This window comes from Plectropomus leopardus, chromosome 19 (assembly GCF_026936395.1).
Source record: "Plectropomus leopardus strain MGB_pleo_1.0 chromosome 19, ASM2693639v1, whole genome shotgun sequence".
Taxonomy (NCBI): Eukaryota; Metazoa; Chordata; class Actinopteri; order Perciformes; family Serranidae; genus Plectropomus; species Plectropomus leopardus.
In genome coordinates, this window is record NC_142194.1 from 11,445,182 (window position 1) to 11,467,835 (window position 22,654).

At 38.4% G+C, this 22,654-nt stretch overlaps 1 protein-coding gene across 1 annotated transcript in view; it reads left to right on the plus strand.

Annotated features, from left to right (window-relative positions):
- The window catches only part of LOC121959274 (testican-2), a 55,636-nt gene that overhangs the window by 17,731 nt on the left and 15,251 nt on the right, over window positions 1-22,654 (plus strand). The window contains exons 2-3 of the mRNA XM_088069671.1: window positions 10,912-10,957; window positions 20,194-20,308. Of these exons, the coding sequence (XP_087925797.1) occupies window positions 10,912-10,957; window positions 20,194-20,308 (161 nt within the window). The remainder of the gene's footprint in view (window positions 1-10,911; window positions 10,958-20,193; window positions 20,309-22,654) is intronic.

Genomic DNA, 22,654 nt, shown 5'->3' on the forward strand with positions numbered 1-22,654 from the left:
GCCTCTTAACTGCACTAAACTTGCTAATATGTTACAGATCTAACTTGTTTGTTTAGTATAAAAACAGTAATTTGTCTTTGGACACAGTTAAACTAGCTGTTTACTGCTGCTTAGCTAAACTAATTAGCTGCTGCCTATAGCTTTATATTTATTAAATCTCATCTAACTGTCCGCCAGATAGAAATAAGCATATTTCCCAAAATGTCCAACTATTCCGTTAAGTCCAGATAACCTATTCTTTGGAAGAGGCTGTAATCCATAAATAAAGAATCAACCCACAAAAAAACCCAATCTCTCTGAATTAGATCAGGAAATATGATGTTCAGAGCGGATCTTATCGTTATATCAGCTGTAGATGAGATGACTGATGGTTATCTGATATGTAATGTTTGTGTGTACATGGCTGCGTGTGCGTGAATGGAGGTGTTGTAATCTCTACAATGTCCCGTCCTCTTAAGAATTCTTTGACACCCACGTTTGGGTTTGATTTCAAACGTCTCCTCTATTTCCAACTCTTTCTCTACAGCAGAGAAAGTGTGTGTGAGTTTAGGATCGGGTTTGTGTGTGTGTACGTGTCCTCTAGAAACCCAGACTGTACAGATCCTGTCACATTACAGGGACAGATGAGCTGCAGTGACGGTGCGACCGGGCTGCATGCACGTGATGGATCATTGCAGCAGGGCGAGGAGATGCAGATTTTCGCTGTGACATTTCTTTTACTGTGCGAGCATTTCTCTGCCAAGCTGAAGTGAGGTCGCGCTCCAGCGGCCCTGCGCTTGAACATTTGGAGCCCACAAGCTTCTCTTCGACATTTCTGCTTGTTTTTTTTATCCTTTGAAGATGGATACTCTTTATTTTTAGATAAAACTACTATAGTCCGCATTAGAGGCGTCAAGCATGCAGGGCAACGTCTGTAATTTGCGCTTGACCTCCAACACTTCAGCAGTGGATAAAGACATGCATGCAAACATCACAGATGGCTCATTTCCTCTTTTAGATACCAATTACCCAGCATCGAATATGTGCTAAAACTGATGCCAATCCAGTACTGATTGTTTCCTTCTTCTAAGATGTTTAAGAGCTTGCAGAAACCAGGTATATAAAAATGAGATGCATGTTTAAAACACTTCATACCAATTAGTGGAGGTTCATAATATGCTGAAATGACTCCAAGCTTGTTAGCTTTGTGCTGCTTTTTGCAATGAAGAAGTTATCAGACACAAGTTTGGGCTCCAATCAGCTATAAAACTCTTCACAAAAGCATAGTCCAAATAGGTTTTGCTTGGTTTCTTGGCAGTTGTGAGACGACCAGAGGAAATGTTGTGTTTGTCAACACAGCAAAGGTTTGTAGTAAGATATTCTTAAATGCAGAGGTGTAGACTTAGGGCTGCTTTATGCTCTTTATGTTATATATGGCATGAATGCCTGAAGACTCATCTTGACTTAAACCTTAAAGGCAAAAGCTAATGAGGCTCAACTAAGTAAGCCATACATATTTTAGAAATCGCTATATTTTGCACCATAGCCTTTCAAGATAAAATTAGACTGTATATAAATAATTTCACCCATTGCTGTTTAACATATTGCTCTTTCTCCTCCCTGCAGCCGTGAAAATGATTCTGACACACAAATTAGTGATTTGTGTGCTAGTTCCTGCTTTCAGTTGTCAAAAGAACTCCTTTTAAGTTTTGTTAAATATTTAAAGTAATTATTAATATGTTCTCAATCGTCTATTATAATAATAACTACCAAAGACCTATTTTTTAATGCCGCCCGCTCTGTTTTTAATGAGAGATCAGAGGAGGGCTTAAGGAATCTTTGATTATAATTTCTAGTGAAATGTTTAAAATGCTCCCTCTACTTAATGATAAATAATCTTATCATTTATATCTCAGTAACAAAAACTTGTCTCCAAGACTTGGATAGCCCCCTAAAGACTTGATTTAGTCCAAAAGACTTAAAAACAACTCTACTCAAAGCAGTAAACGATTGGTCATACATCAAAATAAATCCTATGATTTTCTCAGCCCGGGAGCTTTGCTTTGTTACTGTCTGGAGGGAGATTCTCACACATCACACCTTTCTGAAGTCTTTGTTGGTCTGGCAAAACTTTTCTTTCTTGTAAAATTTTCATGATGCCTATCAGGTCTCTGGTTTTTGTCAAAGCTTCCAGCTCTGACTCTGTCCATGAAAAAAATACATTTAAAGCTCAGCTCAGTCTGTCCTGGAATTGTATTATGTATTATTATTATTGTATTAATGATTCCTCGCATCCCGAATAACTTCCAAGGCCACTACAAGAAATGAGGAAGAGAAGGGTGAGGTCATAATGAATGTGTAACAAGACTGACTGAGTTCACTTTCCATCACAGACCATTTAATGTTTGTATTTTTATTAACTCTTACCACACTCTTTCCTGAACCTTTACAATTGTCGATCGGCATCAGTTTTGTTGTGCTGCATTCAGATGCCTTTCACAAGGATTTAAACCTCTGAAAAGTGAGAAAATTGGTTTAATTTCTTTCGAAAACATGGGGAAAAAAGCACTCCGAAACTTGGCAAGAAATGTCTGGCAATTTGCAAAAAATGAATTAAAGGTGATAATAAAATGACCTGAAATTCGCTGGAAAGGATATTAGATATTACACAAAAAAACAGGTGAACATTTTAAGAAAAAAATGATTATAAGATAGATAGATAGATAGAGAGAGAGAGAGAGAGAGAGAAATAATTAATATAAAATTATATATTTAAAATCATGTGAAGTTGCTCATTGCCTTCTTTCCATATTTTTGAGCCAATTTGCTCAGGTTTTAAAGGCTTTACCTTTAGCTGTCTGGGCCACCTTGACATCTCACGTTTGATTTTATTTAGATGTTTTCCTGGTACCTGAACCAGTGTTTTTGCTAGTATCAGACCAGTACTGAGTATTGGACTGAAGCATCACTCGCTACCTCATATGCTCCAACAGCAGAGCAATTTCCTTGCACAACACGACACAGACATGCAGCTAAATGGTTTAAGAGTCAGCTTATCCCCGCGGCTGTCATGCAGAGCTGGGACTGTGTATGAACATTTTGGCGTCAGTGCTCAGGATGTGTGTGTTACAGTGGGCAACACACGTTGGTTGGTGTCGGGTGGTTCAGGGTTATCGGTGGTATTTATGTCACCAGCAGACAGGGCCGTGATCGAGGTGAGATAGACGTTAACTCAGAGGAGTGCAGTCAGGCTTGTGGCCAAACGCTGTCAGCCTAATACCAGCGAGCGGTCCGGGAGGAGCGGTCGCAGCATCTGGATAGTCAAGCTCCATTAGCCTCCCAGCTCTGTTTTACACTGGCTGCGATACAGCCTTGTTGACAAATGGCAGAAGAGGTGGTGTGTGTGATATGAATCACATAACTCAGGGGACATCCACCATGAATATCATACCCCCCCACCCCACCCCTGCTCCCTGATCTTCCCCTCCCTCCCTCTTGTCTGGGGTTGCTGTGAATGTAGCAGCAGCCCTGGCTGGGATTCAGTGGGACAGCATTAGCTCTCAACCTTGGTGAAGGACTAAAAGCAGCCTCAGTCTGGTGTCCTTGCTGTCACACTGCTGCTGGGAGAAGATAAGCACTCCAGCCTTCAGGATCCGCTGTAGGACTCCCACTGGCCCCTGCAGCATTGTAAGCCGGGTAATTGCAGAAGCACTGCGAATAATTAATTAAGCGATCGTTACATCTGACTTGTGACATGCTAGTCGTTTTGTGGGATTTTATGATTCTCTACATTTTTTTCCAGCACATTTGCAATTCTGCGGCTCATTTAAAGGTCCAGTGTGCAAGATTTAGAGGAATATATTAGCAAAAGTGGGATATAACATAATAAGTATGTTTTCTTAAAATTTTAAGTTTTAATCTGAATTTGAGAAGACACATTGAATTATTACAGTTACCTCAACTTAACTTCTCAAATTCACTCAATGTAAAATTTTAAGGCAGCCCAAACACTGACTTTTTCAAGTTAAAACAAATTATTTTTTATAGGATATAATTGCCTGAAAATACGAATTGTTGTGTTTTTAGTACCTCAGAATAAGCTGTTTATATCTACATGGGAGGCCAAGAACGCCCAAACCAAACACGGCTCCAGTAACATTGGCATTTTAGTGTCAGCTACTGTGGTTAGGAGCTCCTCACAATGACAGCGTTGGAAAAATACACATTGTTTTCATCTTAAACTGCTTTATCTAGTGTTTTAACTGGTTTACATGTCCTCGCCCGTTTGTTTGGGAGAAGAAGAGATCTCTGCTGTTGATTTGGCTCTTGGTAAAAACCTCCTGAACAATGAAAAGGAACAATGAAGGAATCTTAACTGCGAGAATCTGACTGCAATGACGACATTGCTCTTTCTTTTGTTATTGTTTTGATTGAAAGACCCCTATTTACATGTATGTTTAACCAAAAGCGATATATTCTGACAGGAGGAAAGGGCAGCATATTTAATACCCACACAGGAGCCGGTGAATGATGGCGAGGCTAAGATCAAGGTCGAGAATGGAGCCCTTCCACGAGAGCATCAGAAAAACAAATTTTTTACTGGTTTGAATCACTTTGTATAATTATTTATTTATATTATGTTTCTTGTAGAGGAAGAGACTTCTGCAGGTAGTTTGGCTCCCACTAAAGACCTGTTGAACGTCTGTATAAGAAAAAAGGGTTAGCAAATTTCCGCAGGTGCTTGGCTTGCAGCTGGTCTCCGTCATGCCAAACAAAGTGGGAGAATCATTGATTTGTTACAGGAAACTGCTTTATTTATTGTTTTACCGGTTTTGATCACCTGGTCTGTTTGTATTGGAGAGGAAGAGACCCCTGTCTTTGTGCTGGGCTGCTTGGTCTCTGATGAGCCAAACAGTTTCGGAGAACCACTAGTTTGTAATTTGAAAAGACTTTATTCAGTGTTTTTGTCGGTTCAAATAACTGATTTCGTTTGTTTTGGAGAAGAAGAGACCTCTGCTTATAAATGAGCTCCCAGTTAAAACCTCCTGAACAATGACCACTTATGGAGATCTAATCAGGAGAACTTTAAACTGGTTGCAATCTGCAATCCTTATCACCACTAGATACCACTAAATCTTACACACTGGACCTTTAAAGGCTTAGAAATTACGTTGTCTCTCTTTTTACTGAGGTGTCATCCTGAAAATTCAGTGTTTCAGCTATAACCTTTAAAATGTCACGTAAAGTTGCAGATCTGAGAAAGATTTTATTCAGCAGTGGATGTGTTTACATTTAATATGAGATATTTAAGTTTTTCTTATGATATTGCCTCTCGTATATGTAGTGCCGGGACATTTTCACTGCTACAGAGAAAATATTTACCTCTAAGAAACAGTCTCTGAGGTGAAATCGTGTCCTGCTGCGACTCGGTGATGAATTCTTGCTTTAGCCTTTTAAAGCCTTCCACTGGCTTTTTTGGCCTGTCCTTGTGCAGCCTGTAAATTGTTCATAGTGATATATTAAGTAGACAGGTATGGCTGTGTGAGTGTGTGTGTAAGAATTAGGTTTATTTACTGGGTTGAGCTGCTGAAATAAACCATGCAGTGCTATATTTCTCTCAAACACACCGGAGCATTGAATGATAAAACACACAGGGAGAGGCTGCGGTGGGTATTGATGTGTAATGCCCTTGGACCGAAGCCAAGACGGTGAAATGGAATGAAAGGAAAGCAGTCACTCCCCTGTTAACTCAAGGTTGTACTTTACAGGAGCTATATCTGTCTGTGTTGTCAATGGTACGCTTAGTAAATGTTCTCTGTGTGTCTGCCGCTGCAACCATAAAAAACATCTAAATCACATCTGCCTGTTGACTTTGAAGATTCCCAACAATTTGCCTGTATTTTTTCAAGGCCGATGCGGTATGTCATGGCTTATCCACAACTTCTGAGCTGGCAGGAGGCTGGCGTTTGGCAGTTGCTTGTAAACACCGCCACAGAATGAACCCTTAGCGATCGGGACCGCTGCCAGCTCATAGAAGTGGCAGCGGATCATCCTCGCTTAATAGGCGCTCATAATCCTCTGTGAATGTCTTATGTTGTCCCCCGAGAGGAGCGAGACTAAGGCATGTATTTGCAATCAGCGCGCATTAAAGGCTGACAGTTTAACTGCTGCCATAACTGTAATAAACCAACCCACTGTTTGCATGCTGAATGGAAGCAAAATGGAAACTGTAAAGTGTTTTTTTTTTATTATCTCTAACAATGGCTCTCTCTTTCTTTCTCCTCCTGCGCTGCTTGTCATTGCCACAGGAAGTCGAGGTTAGTGTCTCTTTTGTATATCGGTACAATGGCATTGTCTGTCTCTCTTTTGACATCTCTTTTTGGCTGTACTGCAGCTGTCACCTGCCTTTTGAGTTAGAGCTCATCTTGGCTAAAGCACGAGAAATACATAAATTACAACCTCATTGTCTAGAATTTTGTCTTTGACTACAACTTAGAGGTGAAAAACATTGTGATATAAAAACAAAGGACATTTAAAAATCATAAAAACTTAATAAAATGAATAAATGAAATTATTCAATTGGATAAAATATTTATATTTAAAGTTTCTTATGGAAAAAATATTGCTACAAATCACTGTAAATTGCACAACACAACATGAAATGGAAGAAAAATGTGTGAAGTGAAGACTGGGACTATATAGAGCTGTTATTATGCTCAACTGGTCTTATTTTTTTAATTTAATTTTTTATAAATGCACTACTACCATCAACATAATTATTTAAATTACCGAATTGATTCTATTATTTATTATTTATAATTTTTATTTTGTCTTTTTCATTTGATTTATTTTGTTCCTTTATTGGTTTAATTTTTTTCCCTTTATTTCTTGTTGTTTAAGAGATTGTAATTATTGCATTGTTGTTATCTGTGTTATGCATGTTATTATTAACCTGTTAATAAAACTAAACCTTAAAAAAGGCAAAGGACATTGGAAACAACACCTTGTAAACGTAAATGTTAAATAGAAATAAATGCAAAGCTTACTAGAAAAAAGTAGAAGTGCCACTAATATTAAAAACATTAAGTGTAATAGATCATAAATGGAAACTTACTCTTCTTTGTAGAGACAAAGTGATCAATTCGGGCCAGCAAAAACACAAAAACTATCCCTTTAACGCCTCACCCTGTGCACAGTATTTAAGATGCCTTCGGCTATACTTGTTCGGCTTGACTTGAGAGCTCAGTCTTCGTGTCCCCTGAGCAGAATAAGACCGAGCTAAACTGAACAGACCTGATCCTCAGGGTCCTCTCTGGGCCTCGTGCCGAGTAGTAACCGCTTTATAGTTGATCCTCTCTGTCCTGACACAGAGAGAAATGGGTCAGAATGGATACAGCAAGGGGACGCTGAATTTTTATTATCGTTCCAGCGCAACCCGGCCAGGGACGCAATCTAAAAACCGGAGTTAGTTTGCAAATATTCCCTCTGCAACAATGCAGGAGCGAAGATAGTCCAAGTCTTTTTATGGGATATATTTAAGCTCTTAGAGTTTTGCCGCGTGCAGTTTGCTCAATGTCAGAGGCTACATCTACAAAAAACACTACAATAATAACAAGAAAACATTTCAAGGAACAGTTTGACTTTTTGGGAAATATGGTTACACACTTTATTACTAAGATAATAAGATAAGAAGCCTTATATGAAGTGAAAGCAAGCAGTTTGCCTGGTTCTGTACTCTAGTAACAAAATCTGCACCAAGCAGCAACCACTGAGTTGAAAAATGAAGCAAAACTACAAGAGCCAAAAACCGCAGTTCCTTGAATGGCCACTTGAGGCTGACTCAGTCCCAGCAGACCCCGTGTTTAAATTTACAACAGATATAAACACGTTTAACGCCTGGTACAAAAAACGTTCTTTTGTCTCTATAGCTAATTTTCCCATTCACATGAACTTTAAGGTGGGGAGTGAATTTGTATGTAACTCACCTGTTTAAATTTTGATAACGTTTAAAGTTATGCACAATGATGGACATGGCCCATTTGAGTGACAGGTGGAGTGGCAGGTGAATGACAAATGGTGTAACAGGTGGTGTAACCTCACGTAGGTGTAGGTATATTTGTAGCTGTCGCTAAGTCACTGTGTTTTCAGTTCATGAAAATGAATTGATATATTTTAGTCACCTAAAAATGTCTATTATATCTATCCATCTGTCTATCTGTCATCAGTAAGTCAATCAATTATTAATCAGAATTTATTTTTTAAAAAAAAGCAAGACTTAGTAATTAGTATTAAAATAAGGGTACACCTTAAAACCAGGAGCTGATTAAAGATAAGATAAAGACAAAATAAATAAGTAAATAAAATAACAAAAGTAATAGTAATATACATAAATAAATATTCTAAGATAAGAGGAAAAGGGATAAATGAAAGAATAAAGCACAAAGTAGAACAATTACTAAATATGTTAAAAATAATAAAAATGACATAGCATATAAAACAGTAAAACAGACTAAAATGTAGCCAAATAAATAAAAAGTCAATAAATTAAAAGTTCAATTAAAAGCCAGAATAAAAAGGTCTTGTTCTGTGTTTGGTTGCACTAAAAGACTGTGTAATGCAGCGTTTATCGAACCTCTCCTCGAGTACCACTTGTCCTGCATGTTTTGGATCTCTGCCTGCTGCAACACAGCTGAATTCAATGATCAGCTCGTTATCAAGCAGCTCCAGGAGTTCATAACGAGCTGTTCATTTGAATGAGCTGTGTTGGAGCAGCGAGAGATCAAAAACATGCAGGACTACTGGTACTCGAGGAGAGGTTTGGGAAGTGCTGGTATAAGGAGGTGCATATTCTGTTTTTCCAGTAAGTAGGCTACATTTTGTTTTTTATTAGCAGAAATTAGCATTATATTAGCATTATCACAGTTAACCATAGCTGTAAATGCACCGTGCTAACCAAGCAGACAGCTAGCGTCAGGGTTAGCTCCGCCCCGTCATCCAGTTGGTAGGCTACATTTTGTTAATAATGATTTTAAGCCTGTTTTCGCTAGCAAAAATAGAATTAAATTAGTATCGTCACAGTTAACCATATCTGTAAATGCTAGAAACCAAGCTAGCAGCTAAGATAAGGGTTAGCTCCACCCTTTTGTCCACATATGATCACTTCTGGCTCCAAAATGCCAAGACTTGAAGTGTAAAAACAATGCTTTAACGCAGCCAGGCTAGCTGTTTCCAGCTGTTTTCAGTCTTTGTGCTAAGCTAAGCTAATTACAAGGCTGACTCCTCATTTCTTTTGTTTTTCTAAAAACAAGCTAAATCTCCAAACTTTGGACAGTGGCTGTATGTGTCACAATAAAACAAGTTTTTTTAAAATGTAAATGTAATGTAATGTTCAAATCAATGACTTTGAAAAATGAGGACTTTGGACACTTAAAATGAACTTTTATAAAAGCCTTGTGATACAAATGTCTTTTCTAGATTTATTGTAAGACGACACTGAGTCAGCCAGCCTGATCCCCTCAGCGTATTCACGCTCAGTACACCAGGCCCTCAAAGGAAAAGTCACCTTCAGACAAATCTTTTAGGGGGGAACAGCCTGGAGGGTTTGGCTTGATCTCAGGCCGCTCACCGGCTTATTCGACAACGGTTCTGACACATAGCTGTGCATCAGACCCAACAGGGCACTTAAAGATTTAAGTCTGTTCTGAAAATTCCCATAAAATCCACGAAAGGGTTTTGTTTGTTTTAATTAACCCTGTCGAAACCGTATTCATCGTCACTTTTCTTGTGCTGCTTGCAGATGCCTTTCACAAGCATTTAAACCTTTGCACCTTGAGAAAATTAGTTTGATTTCTTTTTTTAGAAACATGGGGGGAAAAAGGCAATGAGCATTATGGCAAGAGATGTTCTGAAAATTGCAAGATTTTGTAGATTTAGAAAATTATTTTTTTAATAAGCTAGGTAAAAATGTCCAGAAACTATTTGTAATTATCATAATTGCATATTTAACATTATGTTTAAGAATTATTGTTATTCTTAAGCACTTTTTTAGGTATTTTTTTTAGTTTTTAGGGTTTTTTTTCTTTTGCAAATTTTCAGTTAATTTTAGTAACCTTTTACAAATTTCAGAGACAACAATTAATTGATCCCCAGGAGAGAGAATTAGCTGACACAGCACCAGATAAACAGAACAGCTATAGATAGAAAAGGACGCAGCAGAATTAAGGGTTAAAGGAGAACTACAACATCAATCAAAAACGGATACAGATGCGTAAAACTGTTGGTTGGTGGATATTGGTTTAGTTGATCAAGAAGAACAGTATTTGACAGAACATAGGCTATATGTTATTATCTTGACAAACGCTATTATACATCCACCATTTAAGATTTTCTTTTAAAGTACTGTATAAATGAATGTCATCTGCAAAAGGTCAAAGTTTTACAGTGATAGCAATGAATTACATGCCTGAGTGGGAAATATAATCTCTTTTTGTCGTTGAGTCATTATTTTTTGGCTGTTAAGCAGTTGGTTACACCGCAGTTTCTAGCTTTTATTATTTATTTGAACTTCAAGATCAAAGTACAGATAAATCAATCAAGCGAGCGCACAGAATTTGTGGTGAATAAAAATCGTCATAAAATTACCTAAATTCAATTAAACCCTGAGTTGAAAAAAGGCCTTAAAGGTTTTTTGTTATGATAATTTGCTTTTCAAACTCATCTATTCAACACAAGAGCTGAATCTATTTGAATTGCAAAAATCACACTCACATTTAAAGTGTCATTCATGGCGCGTAGCAAAGTTTCTGTTATCTTTCTCCATAATATATGCTCTTCTGAATTCTCATTAAACATAAGTGCAAGAGCACATTTCCTCTATTGTGTTGCATAAGATGAATTATTAAATCCATTAATGCAAATTTATTTTCTTTCCAGGATGACTACATCAAAAACATGGAGGAGAACATGGGCTCTGATGAAAGTAAGTCTGGCTTAATCTGATTAGAAACGATTTTTCTCTGGACACATGAGGACGGCTGTGTGGTTTCATTTGAAGCGTAGTGTGTTTTCCACTTAGAGCCCGAGTGTTGGCTTTTGTACTTTATGCAGAGACGGTTTGCAAAGACTTTCAATATTTAAATGGCTTTACTTAACGGCCAGTTTTACCACAAAGAGAAAAAAAGGCTTCTGTGCTTCAGATTCTACCAGTATAATCAATGCTAAGTGCTGTCTGCCTTTATACATCTGCTCTAGACAATGAAACAGTGCGGCGCACATTATCGAAGTGCTGGCTTTTCTTAATTGCAGCAGTTGTCTGAGGTCGTCCGGCGTGTGGTGAGCGCTGGTCTGGAGTGTCAGAGCTTGTGGAGGGTGAGAACACAGTTGTGATTCAGGAAAGGAGAGTCTGAGCCTTCAGTCAGATCCATTAGTTTGAAAAGCCTGCTATAATTGCCTTTGTTGCTGAGGGCTCAACTCAGCACTCCCACCAGGCTCCATTTACCTCCATGGGGTCTGTTTCTTGTCGAGAAAAAAAAATCTCACTGTTGGAAAATCAGCTGTGGAGGAGGAGAGACTATGTGAGACTGTGAACAGCTCTTTGATATTTCAGTCAAACTGTCTTTTTGTATTCAACTGAAATGAAAAAAAATATTTAAAAAGCATTAAGAAAGTGCAAGTATTTTATTATCTTCCAAATTTTGTCAAAAAGAAGTGATGGTATTGAGCCAAGCATTTGAGACATTCAATACTGTGTCTTCCCAGGGGACAATGTGCTGTATGCTGGCTGTATGAAGCGTATAAATCCCCAGAAAACTGCTGATGTTGTTGTGTCCTCACAAACAAAAGTTTAAAGCCCAACACTCGCTATAAAATGCTTGTAGAGATGCCACTAGAAGACGTCAACCCAATTCCCAGATAAATGTTGGCATTGTTTGTTTCTGCAAACCAAAAATATAGCCTCTTTTCCACTGCACAAAAAAACCTACTAACACCTGCTAACATCTGGCTTTTTAATATAATGGGAAAGATTATAATGGGCATTCAAAACCAGGTCAAATGACAGTTGCCACAGGTATTTATCGGCTCCGGCTCTGATCAGCATTGATGGTAACACAACAACCAGGTAAACGTGCTAAGTTTAGCCTTCGAACAGGCGAGATGCAATGACACAAATTACCATCTGTCTCCACCAATGCAGCACTCAAACATCAATCCAATTTAATCTGCACCAAGTTTGAAAGAGAGACATAATAAGAGAAAGATGCATAAAAAGAGGTAACCGCCACAAAGTTTTCATAGGCCTCCATCCATGTTGCTTCCACTGTTTACATGGTCTCCTGCCTGCCCGTAATGTCGATTGTGACACACCAAAACAACCCCCGCACACACATGCTCATCTGCTGCAGACCTGTGTACAGAGCTCTGGTCTACTGGCAATAGGAAAGAAGTCTGTTTTTAGTGGGTTTACTCATGTTTAAAAAATGTGCGTATACATGCTCATTTTGGTGGAAAAGGGTTATATGTTACATTTGTGCCTTATTATGTAGCTATAACGAAACTTAGTATTCCTTCATGTTTCAATGACAGTGTTAATGTGTGGTGAGGTTTAGGCACAAAAAACACTTGGTTATGATTAGGAAATGATCATGTTTTGGCTGAAAATACCTGGTTTTGGGAGAACTATCTCATCTGGAAAGGCAGCAGTGCCTCTTTACAAGCACTTTTCATGGCATTACCTCCAGTGGAAACACAGTGAGGGTAGCTAAAAAAAATACCTACATTTTATGGCTAAAAAGCCACCATAAACACAGTGAAGGGTCACTAAAAAGCTGCTGGAAACAAAGCAATGACTCGCTAAAAAAACAACAATTTGTTGTTTGTTGATCTCGAACAGTAGTGCAGTGGTCTTCAGCCTGGCAAACACGCCATCCACCAGTCAGCTCATATACTATGTAACTTTAGAGAACTTTATATGATACATGTAAATGAAAGTGTAATGTAACTATAGTTTGCAGAAATGTATCATACCAATGTTTTCTTCCAGCATTTGGGCTGAGCACATTGTACCTGGGATAATGTGGTTTAACCGAGAACTGATTTTTTATAATACAGCGGATCAGATGACTACTTGTTTGTGAAGAACATCGCTTTATGATGAACCCGCAGATAATTATCACACAGCTCTCTCTGCAGACTGTTTTAGTATCTTTCAGATCATTAATTTTCTATGACCTGCAACTCCACTGTTTTCATTCACTCTCATTGTTCCCATCATTACCGTTTTCAGAGAAAAAGTGAGAAACTCCCTGTACATTAAAGCTGTCAAGCACCAAAGGGAAGACAGTCCAAGTACACAACTAGCTGGGGAAGCATTTAGCAGCTATAGCAGCAGAGATTTAGTTGGTGTAATTGTTGTAACTAGGTGTGTTAATAAGCAATTGTTTGCTATCATATTTGCCATATCAAACTGAGCTTCAAATGTGGCCAGTTTGTTATTGTAGGTTTGTGTTGCAGATCCTTAAAGCGAAGTTTCAACTGCTCAGATCATTTTAACATTTTATATAATTAATATAGCTTACTTTTGTTCTAACATGAGGTGTTAAAAGCATGTGTTTAATTATCTGGCATACTAAGGAGAGAAAATTAGCACCTGTTAATTAGTGTAAAGGAAAAAATGCATGAATACAAGTATATTTAAGTATATAATTGTAAAATAACACAAAGCTTTAAGTAACTGTGGTTAGGGAAAACAACATTTATTCTGATTTTGTTGTGTTATTTCAAAATATGATAAATTCAGTAATAATCAGTGTTATTTGATCATTAGAAATACTAGTACCCTAGAAATGTGAAAACATAATCCACAGGAGATATTGTCTTAATTATTTCCCACCAAATGAATTAACCCTTTTAAAACCTGCGCAAATTTGACTGATTATAAAACAGGCAAAGAAGGCAATGACCGAGAAATTAGCAAGACATTTGTAAAAACTACAAGGAAATTTCCTGAACATTAGCTAAAAAAACCAAACAAAAACAAATAAATAAACAAGTAAATAAACTGCTTAAAATTATAATAATTCTGGGAAATAATTTAAATATATATTTCTGATAATTAGAAACATATTTATTTTGAAAATCTTTCCTAACTTTTAAATAATAATTTTCTACGTATATCTTGCAATGTGCAGGACACGTCCTGCCAAGTTGCTCATTGCCTTTTCCCCATTTTTTAAAAAGAAATCAAACCAATTTGCTCTCAGTTAAATGGTTTAAATACTCATGAAAGGCACCTAAATACAGCACAAGAATAGTGATGTAACTCTAGGTTTCAATGTGTTAAAAAGGATAAACAGGAAATTCAAAAAAACTGTAACTTAAACTTTACTGTAGAAAAATTATACAGTAACTACAGTAACAGAAATATTTGACTACAGTTCAGCTCATTTTGAGCAACAATCATACTTTAACTGATTTAACTGCTGTTCAGTTGCTAACCCTTATGTGTGGAGGTAATGACGCATTAATCATTTTACACCTCAGTTTATAAAGATATCTTTCATACATGTTTTAGAGCGTTAGCAGTGTGTTCGGGCTGCGAGTAGAGTGTGGGAGGTCGGCTGTTGCGCCACACCCACACGGCCTCACTTAAAAGACGTTGAACATTTGCCTCAAAGGAGGAAGATGTGAGAAGAAGCAGCTCCAGACGTTATCCCACTCGTCTGTTTTTACAACAGGGGGAATAACTAATGTAGTCTCAAGAAAACGCCTCGCTTGCTGTAGTGTGGGCGATGTTCATTTGAATACCATTGATTTCGTCCCCGTCCCAACTCCCACTGGGACTAATTCTGCAGAGTTAATTGATCAGAGCCCTCTTCATTGCAAATTTAACAAGACAGCAGAAACTCCGACAAGGTGTACCTGCGAGCCCCGGATAGAACAAAAGACCTAACAGGAGACTTCAGACACCTCTGGAGCTTTAGTAAGTGAGCTGATTAAGACGTCAGCTCAGCTCTGCAGAGTGTTTGAGGGCCATTTCAAAACAATAAGGTCCCCGCTGCTCTGATTCAACTGAGGGGCTGCCAAATTTGACCTTGACATCCTTTGTTTTAGCCGATGAATTAAACTTCTCTCATGCCTTGAGAAAAGTTTTGACTGTGGCTGTGATTATTCTTCCATTTGTACAACAACTGTGGGAAATTATTCAGATGTAATGCGTTATAAAAGGAATTAGAGGTGAGCTTGCGTGGTGCATCCTCTATAATTATAAGTAAATCATTTCATAGCTCCATTGTGGTTGAGTAAAAGCTGCAGGCTGCTTTAACACAGCGACCACCAATTAAATCAAAGGGTATAAAAGAGTCTTCTAAGATGACAGTAATTGCAAATCCAGTTGAAACTAATTTACTTAAAGCCTGTCTCTCTCATGCTCTTAATATTCATCACAGCTAAATCTTTTCAGTTTCAGACATGTGCTCCTACTCCTTGGCAGGTCTTTTACGGATTTTCTTTTTTCTGTCCCGAACCTTCAAAGTACTTTATTAAATGCACTCTGACAATTTGAATGTAGAACAAATTGATGAGGCTCTTTGACGGAGGATCCTGTCCAATTGCAAGCTGTCATGCTCAGTAGAGAAGTCGCAGACAACAGGGCAAAGAAAGCTGATTGTGGATGAGCATGCAGCCGTGTTATATTAGTTTTTGATGGCTGCGTAATAATAATAATAATCTCTGAGAGATTGGACACAGGCTCGGTGCAGTCCCATCGCCTTTGTTGACATGATTACAGGCAGATTTAAAACCCATAATGGCCTTTACACGTCCCAGCCCTGCACTGAATTCTCAATGCAGCATAATGTAAACAACCACCAGCAGAGTGAGCGAGGTGGAAAAAACATTTGATCTTTAATGCAAATTAAATCTTGTGTTTGGATTTCATTTTCAGTATGTAGGAGTTGTATAAGGATACCGTGTGAGGGACGTGTTGGGTCTTAAGCTGTTGCTTAGAGGCAGACTGGATATTTTGAAATGCTCAACATGGGAACAACGAGAGAGCAGCACATCATCATCTGAAACTATGCTGAAAACACAGAGCTTTGTTTCTATGGGAACATACAGTAAAGCTATTAACAAGTATATTTTAAAGTGACTACTAACACATTGCTTTTATGTGTATATTTTGATGAAAAACTCCTTAATTGTGAGGCGTGGGAGCAAATTTCTTTTTAGATAAAAACTGTCCTGAGATCATTTTTGTTATGATTTGGCACTATATGAATGCAAGTGACTTGACTTGACTCACTGGATGTGTAAAAAAATACAAGGTTTGCTTGGTTATGTTAATAGCTAATAACTTGTCATTGTTGAGTTTACAGCTTTATTTTGAGTTATTTTTTTAATTTTAAGAAAAACCACCAAAAATTCAATTCAAACTTCACAAAATTTGGACTTTTAAAAAAATTGTCTGTCTTTGTTGATTCCAGTTTTTCTGTTATTGGTATTGGGTTTTTTTTTAAATAAACCACTTAAACTCTTGAATGTATCATGCAGTTGCACCGTATGTAGATGACACATGCATATAAAGTATCAACGATTCTGCAAACCTTGATGATATTTTCTCTAGAGGTGGAACTGCACAATTTAAATAGCTATGAAATAATTCAAAATGATACTCTCAGACACAAAATATACTCCAAAAATTAAGATTAGCCAATGGGAGTATTTATACTATTCATCCTTGATGCAAAGTCATGATATTCCTGGACAAGAATTAAATATGCATCTACTGTTTTGTCTCATTGAATGAGTATATTTCATCCAGATTCAGATCCACATTTTCTATTGTGAAACTAACACATAAAGAGGACTGTAGAGCCTTGATACCAGTGTGTGCCCCCTGAGTGCTTTCTAGTTTTATTTGATTCTTCCTCATATATTCAGACTGCACAGTGCACGGCTCACTGCACAGTCTGCAGCTGTGGCTTCTGTGTGAGTGGACAGCAGGTATAGCAACCGCTCCATGACTGAAGAATAATAAAATGGCACAGAAGAAAGTGGTAATAGTTAAAGGTATGTTACACCACTAAAAAAAACCCATACAGTTCTGTTCCCTGCCCCCATAAAAGTATATGGTCCACGACAGGAACCGTTGTTAAAGATATGAAAAGTTAAACCTCTGAAAGAAACCACCAATAAAATGCACCATGACAGCCTCTGTAAGATAAACCAGAAAAAAGCCCGAGGAAAACCTGAGTGATGAGTTTCACCCGAGGGGACTGATGTGAGATGTGAAAGTAGGAGAAGCCTTTGCTCTCTTTATTGTAAAGAAATAGTCAAAATGAGAGGTATGGTGACAGTTTGGGGAGGTTTTATGTCTGAAATCAAGGAGAAATAGCTGCGGTACACTCCGGATGTTTTTGCAGCCACAGGGATTAAATCATCACGGAGCAGAATACCGGTTTGAACAGATGAGGTGAATAAAGGTCAAGTGGTCACAAAATCTTTTGTATGGAACAAATTTGACGTTTTGTTCAGCTGCCTGTCTTCGAGCTTCTCTGATGAACCGAAGTGCTGTGTCTTTTTATGAGTTGGATGTTAGAGCAGAACTTAAACAGAAAACTATGGAAATATGAAGACATCCTGCTATGTTTAAAGGTACCTGCACCCAGTCTAATAATGCTGCTTGGCCTGGCAGTGTTGACAACATGCTCTATCCACACCTTGTGCAGCAGTGATGTAGTGTGGCGCTTTATTTTTTTTTACTTGTTATCCAGCTCCTGGTTGTGACTTCAAAGATATTTTCTTGATCCTACAGATATCTTTTTCTTCTGCCTGCCCAGAATGATAAAATGTTTTCCCGGGGCAAAACTAATGTTGCAGGTCCAATATTTCCACAGACCACAATAGCTGTCGTGCTGTGCTCTCTCTTTGGTGAAAGAGAGAGTCTTTGGTGAGTTTCAGACTCCTGATAACATTAAAGTCAATTACACTTTTGGTTTGCCTTCTCTGCAATTTCAGCTATTTATTTTTTAAAAAAGTGCTGTAGCAAAGATAGTAACATTGTCTATGTTTTGATGTACTAAATTTTGGCAATGATTTAGACGGCTGAAGAAGACTCATTTAACAAAACACAAATCAATGTAAAAGCTAAAATATAACCCATATGTTGGCTGTGATAGCTCAAACCGTATAAAAAATATCAAAGGGCTGGTTTCATACCAAGTCTTGACACCCATGCTAAGTTTGAATGGTGTTTGTATGATAAGGTGAGATGAAGTAGTGTGACGTCAAAGATTTTGTATCATTTTGTACGAGGAAATGCATGGTTTTTTTGGGCTGTATTCCACTTAGAAAAACTATGAAAATAGAGCTGTATCACATTCATCGATCTGTTAGTTATTTTTTTTCTTTGCTAATTCCCTGTGGCACAGGGCATATGGTCTATGTCATATGGAGAAGTTTTGCAAACACATCGGCGATCACGGGTTCTTATAGGAATGAATGGCGTTTGGGTTGACTTGCATATGTACACAGAGCTATGTGAAAACGAGGCCTTGGTTCTAGGCCAACGAAGGGTTGGTGCCGCTCTTGAACCAGTTGAGATCCAGTTCTTTGACTGTCGAAATGCAAAGAACTGGTTTAAGGTTAGGAGCTGGATCCGGCATTCACTCCCGAGTCAAATAACTTTGCATTAGTCACAGGTATTTATCATCTCCATCTCCAATTGACTTCAACCAGCAGTCATTTTAGCCTCTGTACTGGCGCATTGCAATGATGAAGCTCCATAAAATACCATCCATCACTGTCCAAGCAGTGCTTGAACATCGTGTACGCTGCTTTGTTCTCCTGGCAATGGGAAAGAGGTCTATTCTCTATAGTGGGTTTTCTATTGTTACACGCTCTCATTAGGATGGCTAAGGGATATACTTTTCTCCCAACAAACAAATCAGGAGGACCAAACTCATAACCTCCATAATAAAAATGCATTGTGGGTCTCAAGCTAGGAAGCTCTGAGTGCTGCAGGTCTTGGGCTCTTTATGAACTCCAGTCACCAGCTTAGTTTCTTACTCGGTCTTATAAAACAAAAGCACCACAGGCGCACGGCTTCCTACCAGTATTTTTGGATTCCCTCAGAGCTGTCATGTCATCCATTGTTCCCTCGTACCTCCCCGCTGCAGCATCAAAGTATCACCTAGTCTCCGGATTTGCTGGAATTTGGCTGGCAGCCACCTCGTCTGTTGACCGTGTTGACTACAAAGCAGCTGCTCAAAGCTGACTCAGGATTTCACAGCTTAAATTTCTCTCACCAACCGCCGCTTGCCACTCACTCTTAAATTTATCTGAGCCTGTGAGTTTTCCGAGGCCTCTCCAGCAAGGCGGCAAATGGGCTGGGACGGTGTGACATCCAGTTTCGGATGGCATTGACCACAGGCTGCGGAAGGTGGAGGACACAGTGCTATTTCCATCTCGGTCTATCAGTGGAAAAGAGGTTGGCATTGAGGAGTTCAACTCTCAAAAGATAGAGTGAGATGCTGGGGAGTGAGGGAGGAAGATATAAAGAAAGGGAACGTAGGAGACAAAGATGGAGAGTGTGTGTGTGTGTGTGTGTGTGTGTGTGTGTGTGTGTGTGTGTGTGTGTGTGTGTGTGTGTGTGTGTGTGCGCGAGAGAGAAAAGGCGAGACGGGGAGAGACAGTGATAAGTTGACACGGGGGAAGTGAGATGTGACAAGCCGAGAGAAAGAGATGCTCAATCAGTGCTGTCAGGCTCTCTGGCAATCACAGACAGCCGTTGGAGACTGCAGGCAGCGCTATTGACGACAGGCTGCCTCGCTAATGACAGCGAGGCGTCCATGTTTTCAGGAGTGCTGACTATAAAATCAATGGACTCATTTGTGCACACTGCTAGAATATTTTTCATTACACATTTCATGATCTTTATTGCACAAACCCGTTTTGAGAGGAGAGGACGGAAGATCATTTTAAAAAGGTGTAAATATGCTGATTTGATTATGCAGCACATAAAATAGCTGCTTTGCTCTGTTTTTCTTTTGCTATCAATCTGTTGAACACATGCTCCTTGTCAAAAGACGGATAAAAACACAGCCGGAAGCTCTGTATTTTTCTCCAGGAGGTGACAAAAATAGCGAATTAGAGCAAAAACACCTCAACTATGATTGACACCTCTGGTGATTTTCACTGTTGTTATTTTTGTGCATGCAGCCGTGGACACCACCAAGGACCCGTGCCAGAATGTGAAGTGCAGCCGCCATAAGGTATGCGTCGCTCAGGGCTACCAGAGGGCCATGTGTGTCAATCGCAAGAAACTGGAGCACAGGTAGGTGGAGTCTGAAACTCAGAGGGAGGCTTCTTTTGTGTTAACAAGACATACTGTCGCTGTTTGGAAGATTTCTACACGGACAGGACAGACTTTTTTGTGGCGTTGGTGTCAACAGATATTAGCTGTGCGTCAGTTAAAAGCCTTTCGGTGTTTGGTTGCGAGAGCTATTGATTAAACTTAGCACAGGGCCTGAGCGTGTCATGAGTCAGGAGTGATGTCATTTCAGCTCCAACATGCAGAGCAATGACTAATTAACAGTGTGGATAGAAGGTGGTAAAACTGAAAACACACTGTAATAGAAGCAAATTATGCCCATAAAAAAATAATTTTACAGCTATCAAATACCTGATTTTAGGCACTGACAGGCCAGTGGGAACTTCTGAAATTTCCCTGGTGAACTGGTCTTTTGGGGGCCAGCCTTTTTTTCCCCAACAACGGCATTGTATTATCTTTTTTTAACACCTTATTTTTAAAACAAGACATTTCCATGCGTGTATTCTTAACTTCACTTAGTCCACTGTTCGCCCTCTGCTTCAGCTTGATCTCGACTGAATATATCTATCGTAGGTGTCTCGAGTGCCTTGCGTGAGCACGTGTGTCCATCGTGCTCCTGTGGATAGAGTTTGCTTGTTCTAATGTAGTTCTGTGTTTAAACACTGTTGACTGTTTTTCAATATTTCAAATCATTCTGAAAAGCAGGCTATTAAAGGTCCAATTTAGAGGTATATGAGTCTTAGTTTTAGGGGGTCATAAGCTAATTAAAAAATATAGCTGTGAATATTGTATTCCATTTCTGCCAATATCTTCCCCCAAATCCAACACAATGGACCTCAAAGTCACATTAGGTGTCAGGTGATCATTACATTAACTCAGCTTGGATTTTTTGCTTTCTGTACATGGGGGCAGAAAACCTTAGAAAAATAATTTAATCATTTTACATATTTGCCTAACATTAACAATACAAATTAAGTGTCAGTTTGAATTTGGTGTATCAAATTGGGGCTACTTGACAGCAGATTCACAGGCTGCTTTTTGTCGCCAGTCCCCCTTTTCCTAATTTTGAAATTGAATCAGTACTGAATACTTAATGTTTGTATTTATGAAATATTAAGCTTAGTTTATGTCTTGAACTATAGTGTCTAAATTTGGCTAAGCCAAATTGACTTGAATTCTTCTTGAATTTTTAGAATTTTTGAACCCTAGAAATTAAGTATTGGAAATTGCATCACTTGAAATTTTATACCTTTCAAATTCCAATAGTTGGTTTTCAAAATAAAATATTCCAGTGCTTTATATTATGTGGTTATGTGGTTATGTGGTTTCATCATTATTTTCAGTAGCGGCTGGACTTCAAACTCGGGTATTTAGTTGCTCACAAGATCTCCGTGGCCGTGTCTTTACACGGCTACAGCTGAAATCATAACAGGAATGCTCAGCAAGAAGACACAGAAGAAAGAGATGCAGTCTTAATGGGTAACAGTGTCAAGGGTACATACCATATGTTTAATTAATGCTTAACTAATACATGACTCATCATGATCTAATGCATGATGTATCATGCAGCTTTAATTGAAAATGAAGCCACCATCACTTAGTTTAATTACTTAAAACCACACGGATCATCAGTTTGTGAACTCATGCATTTATGTAGTTAAGACTAAAACTAGCATGTCATCAAATCAGATGTAAACCAATGAAAGTTGACAAAATCTTCTCAGCTCAGTGCATCTAATAATCCTCCCCACCAGATTCTTATGTTTGTGCACGACATACAGTATGAAACTGGCTGTGAGGAGAAATATTAATCAGCTGCCTACAGTATCGCTGAAGTGTCAACAAACTGTTGCCCAAACCACCATCGCAAAGATAAAATCTAATATACACAAACATTTTCAGCTAATAAACAATGAATATAATAACCCACACAATTTCTTTGTATCTTGTTTAACATTTTAAGCTGCTGCAGTTATATAACACATTTTAAAGCTGCTTTAATCAATACTGTAATATTAAAGTTACTCACCTGGCATTGATAAATTATTTTTACGTAATTTCCGTATTTACTAATTTCTTGTTATTTTTGGGGCCATTGCTTGTTAATGTGCTCACCCCCCTTGTCCCATGTTTTCTTTAAAATACGTCCAGCCAATTTGCTATGGTATCAAAGGGTTAAGATGTGGGCAGTTCTGATCTATGGTGTTTTAAACATTTTTGGAGCCTGTGGAAGTTTCCAAAATTATTTATTTGCTCTGCTGTTTACTTTTTATTGACCCTAGCATGACACTGATGTGCAGAAAACACAAATTTAGTTATTATTTGTAAAAAGGAAACTAAAGATGCTAA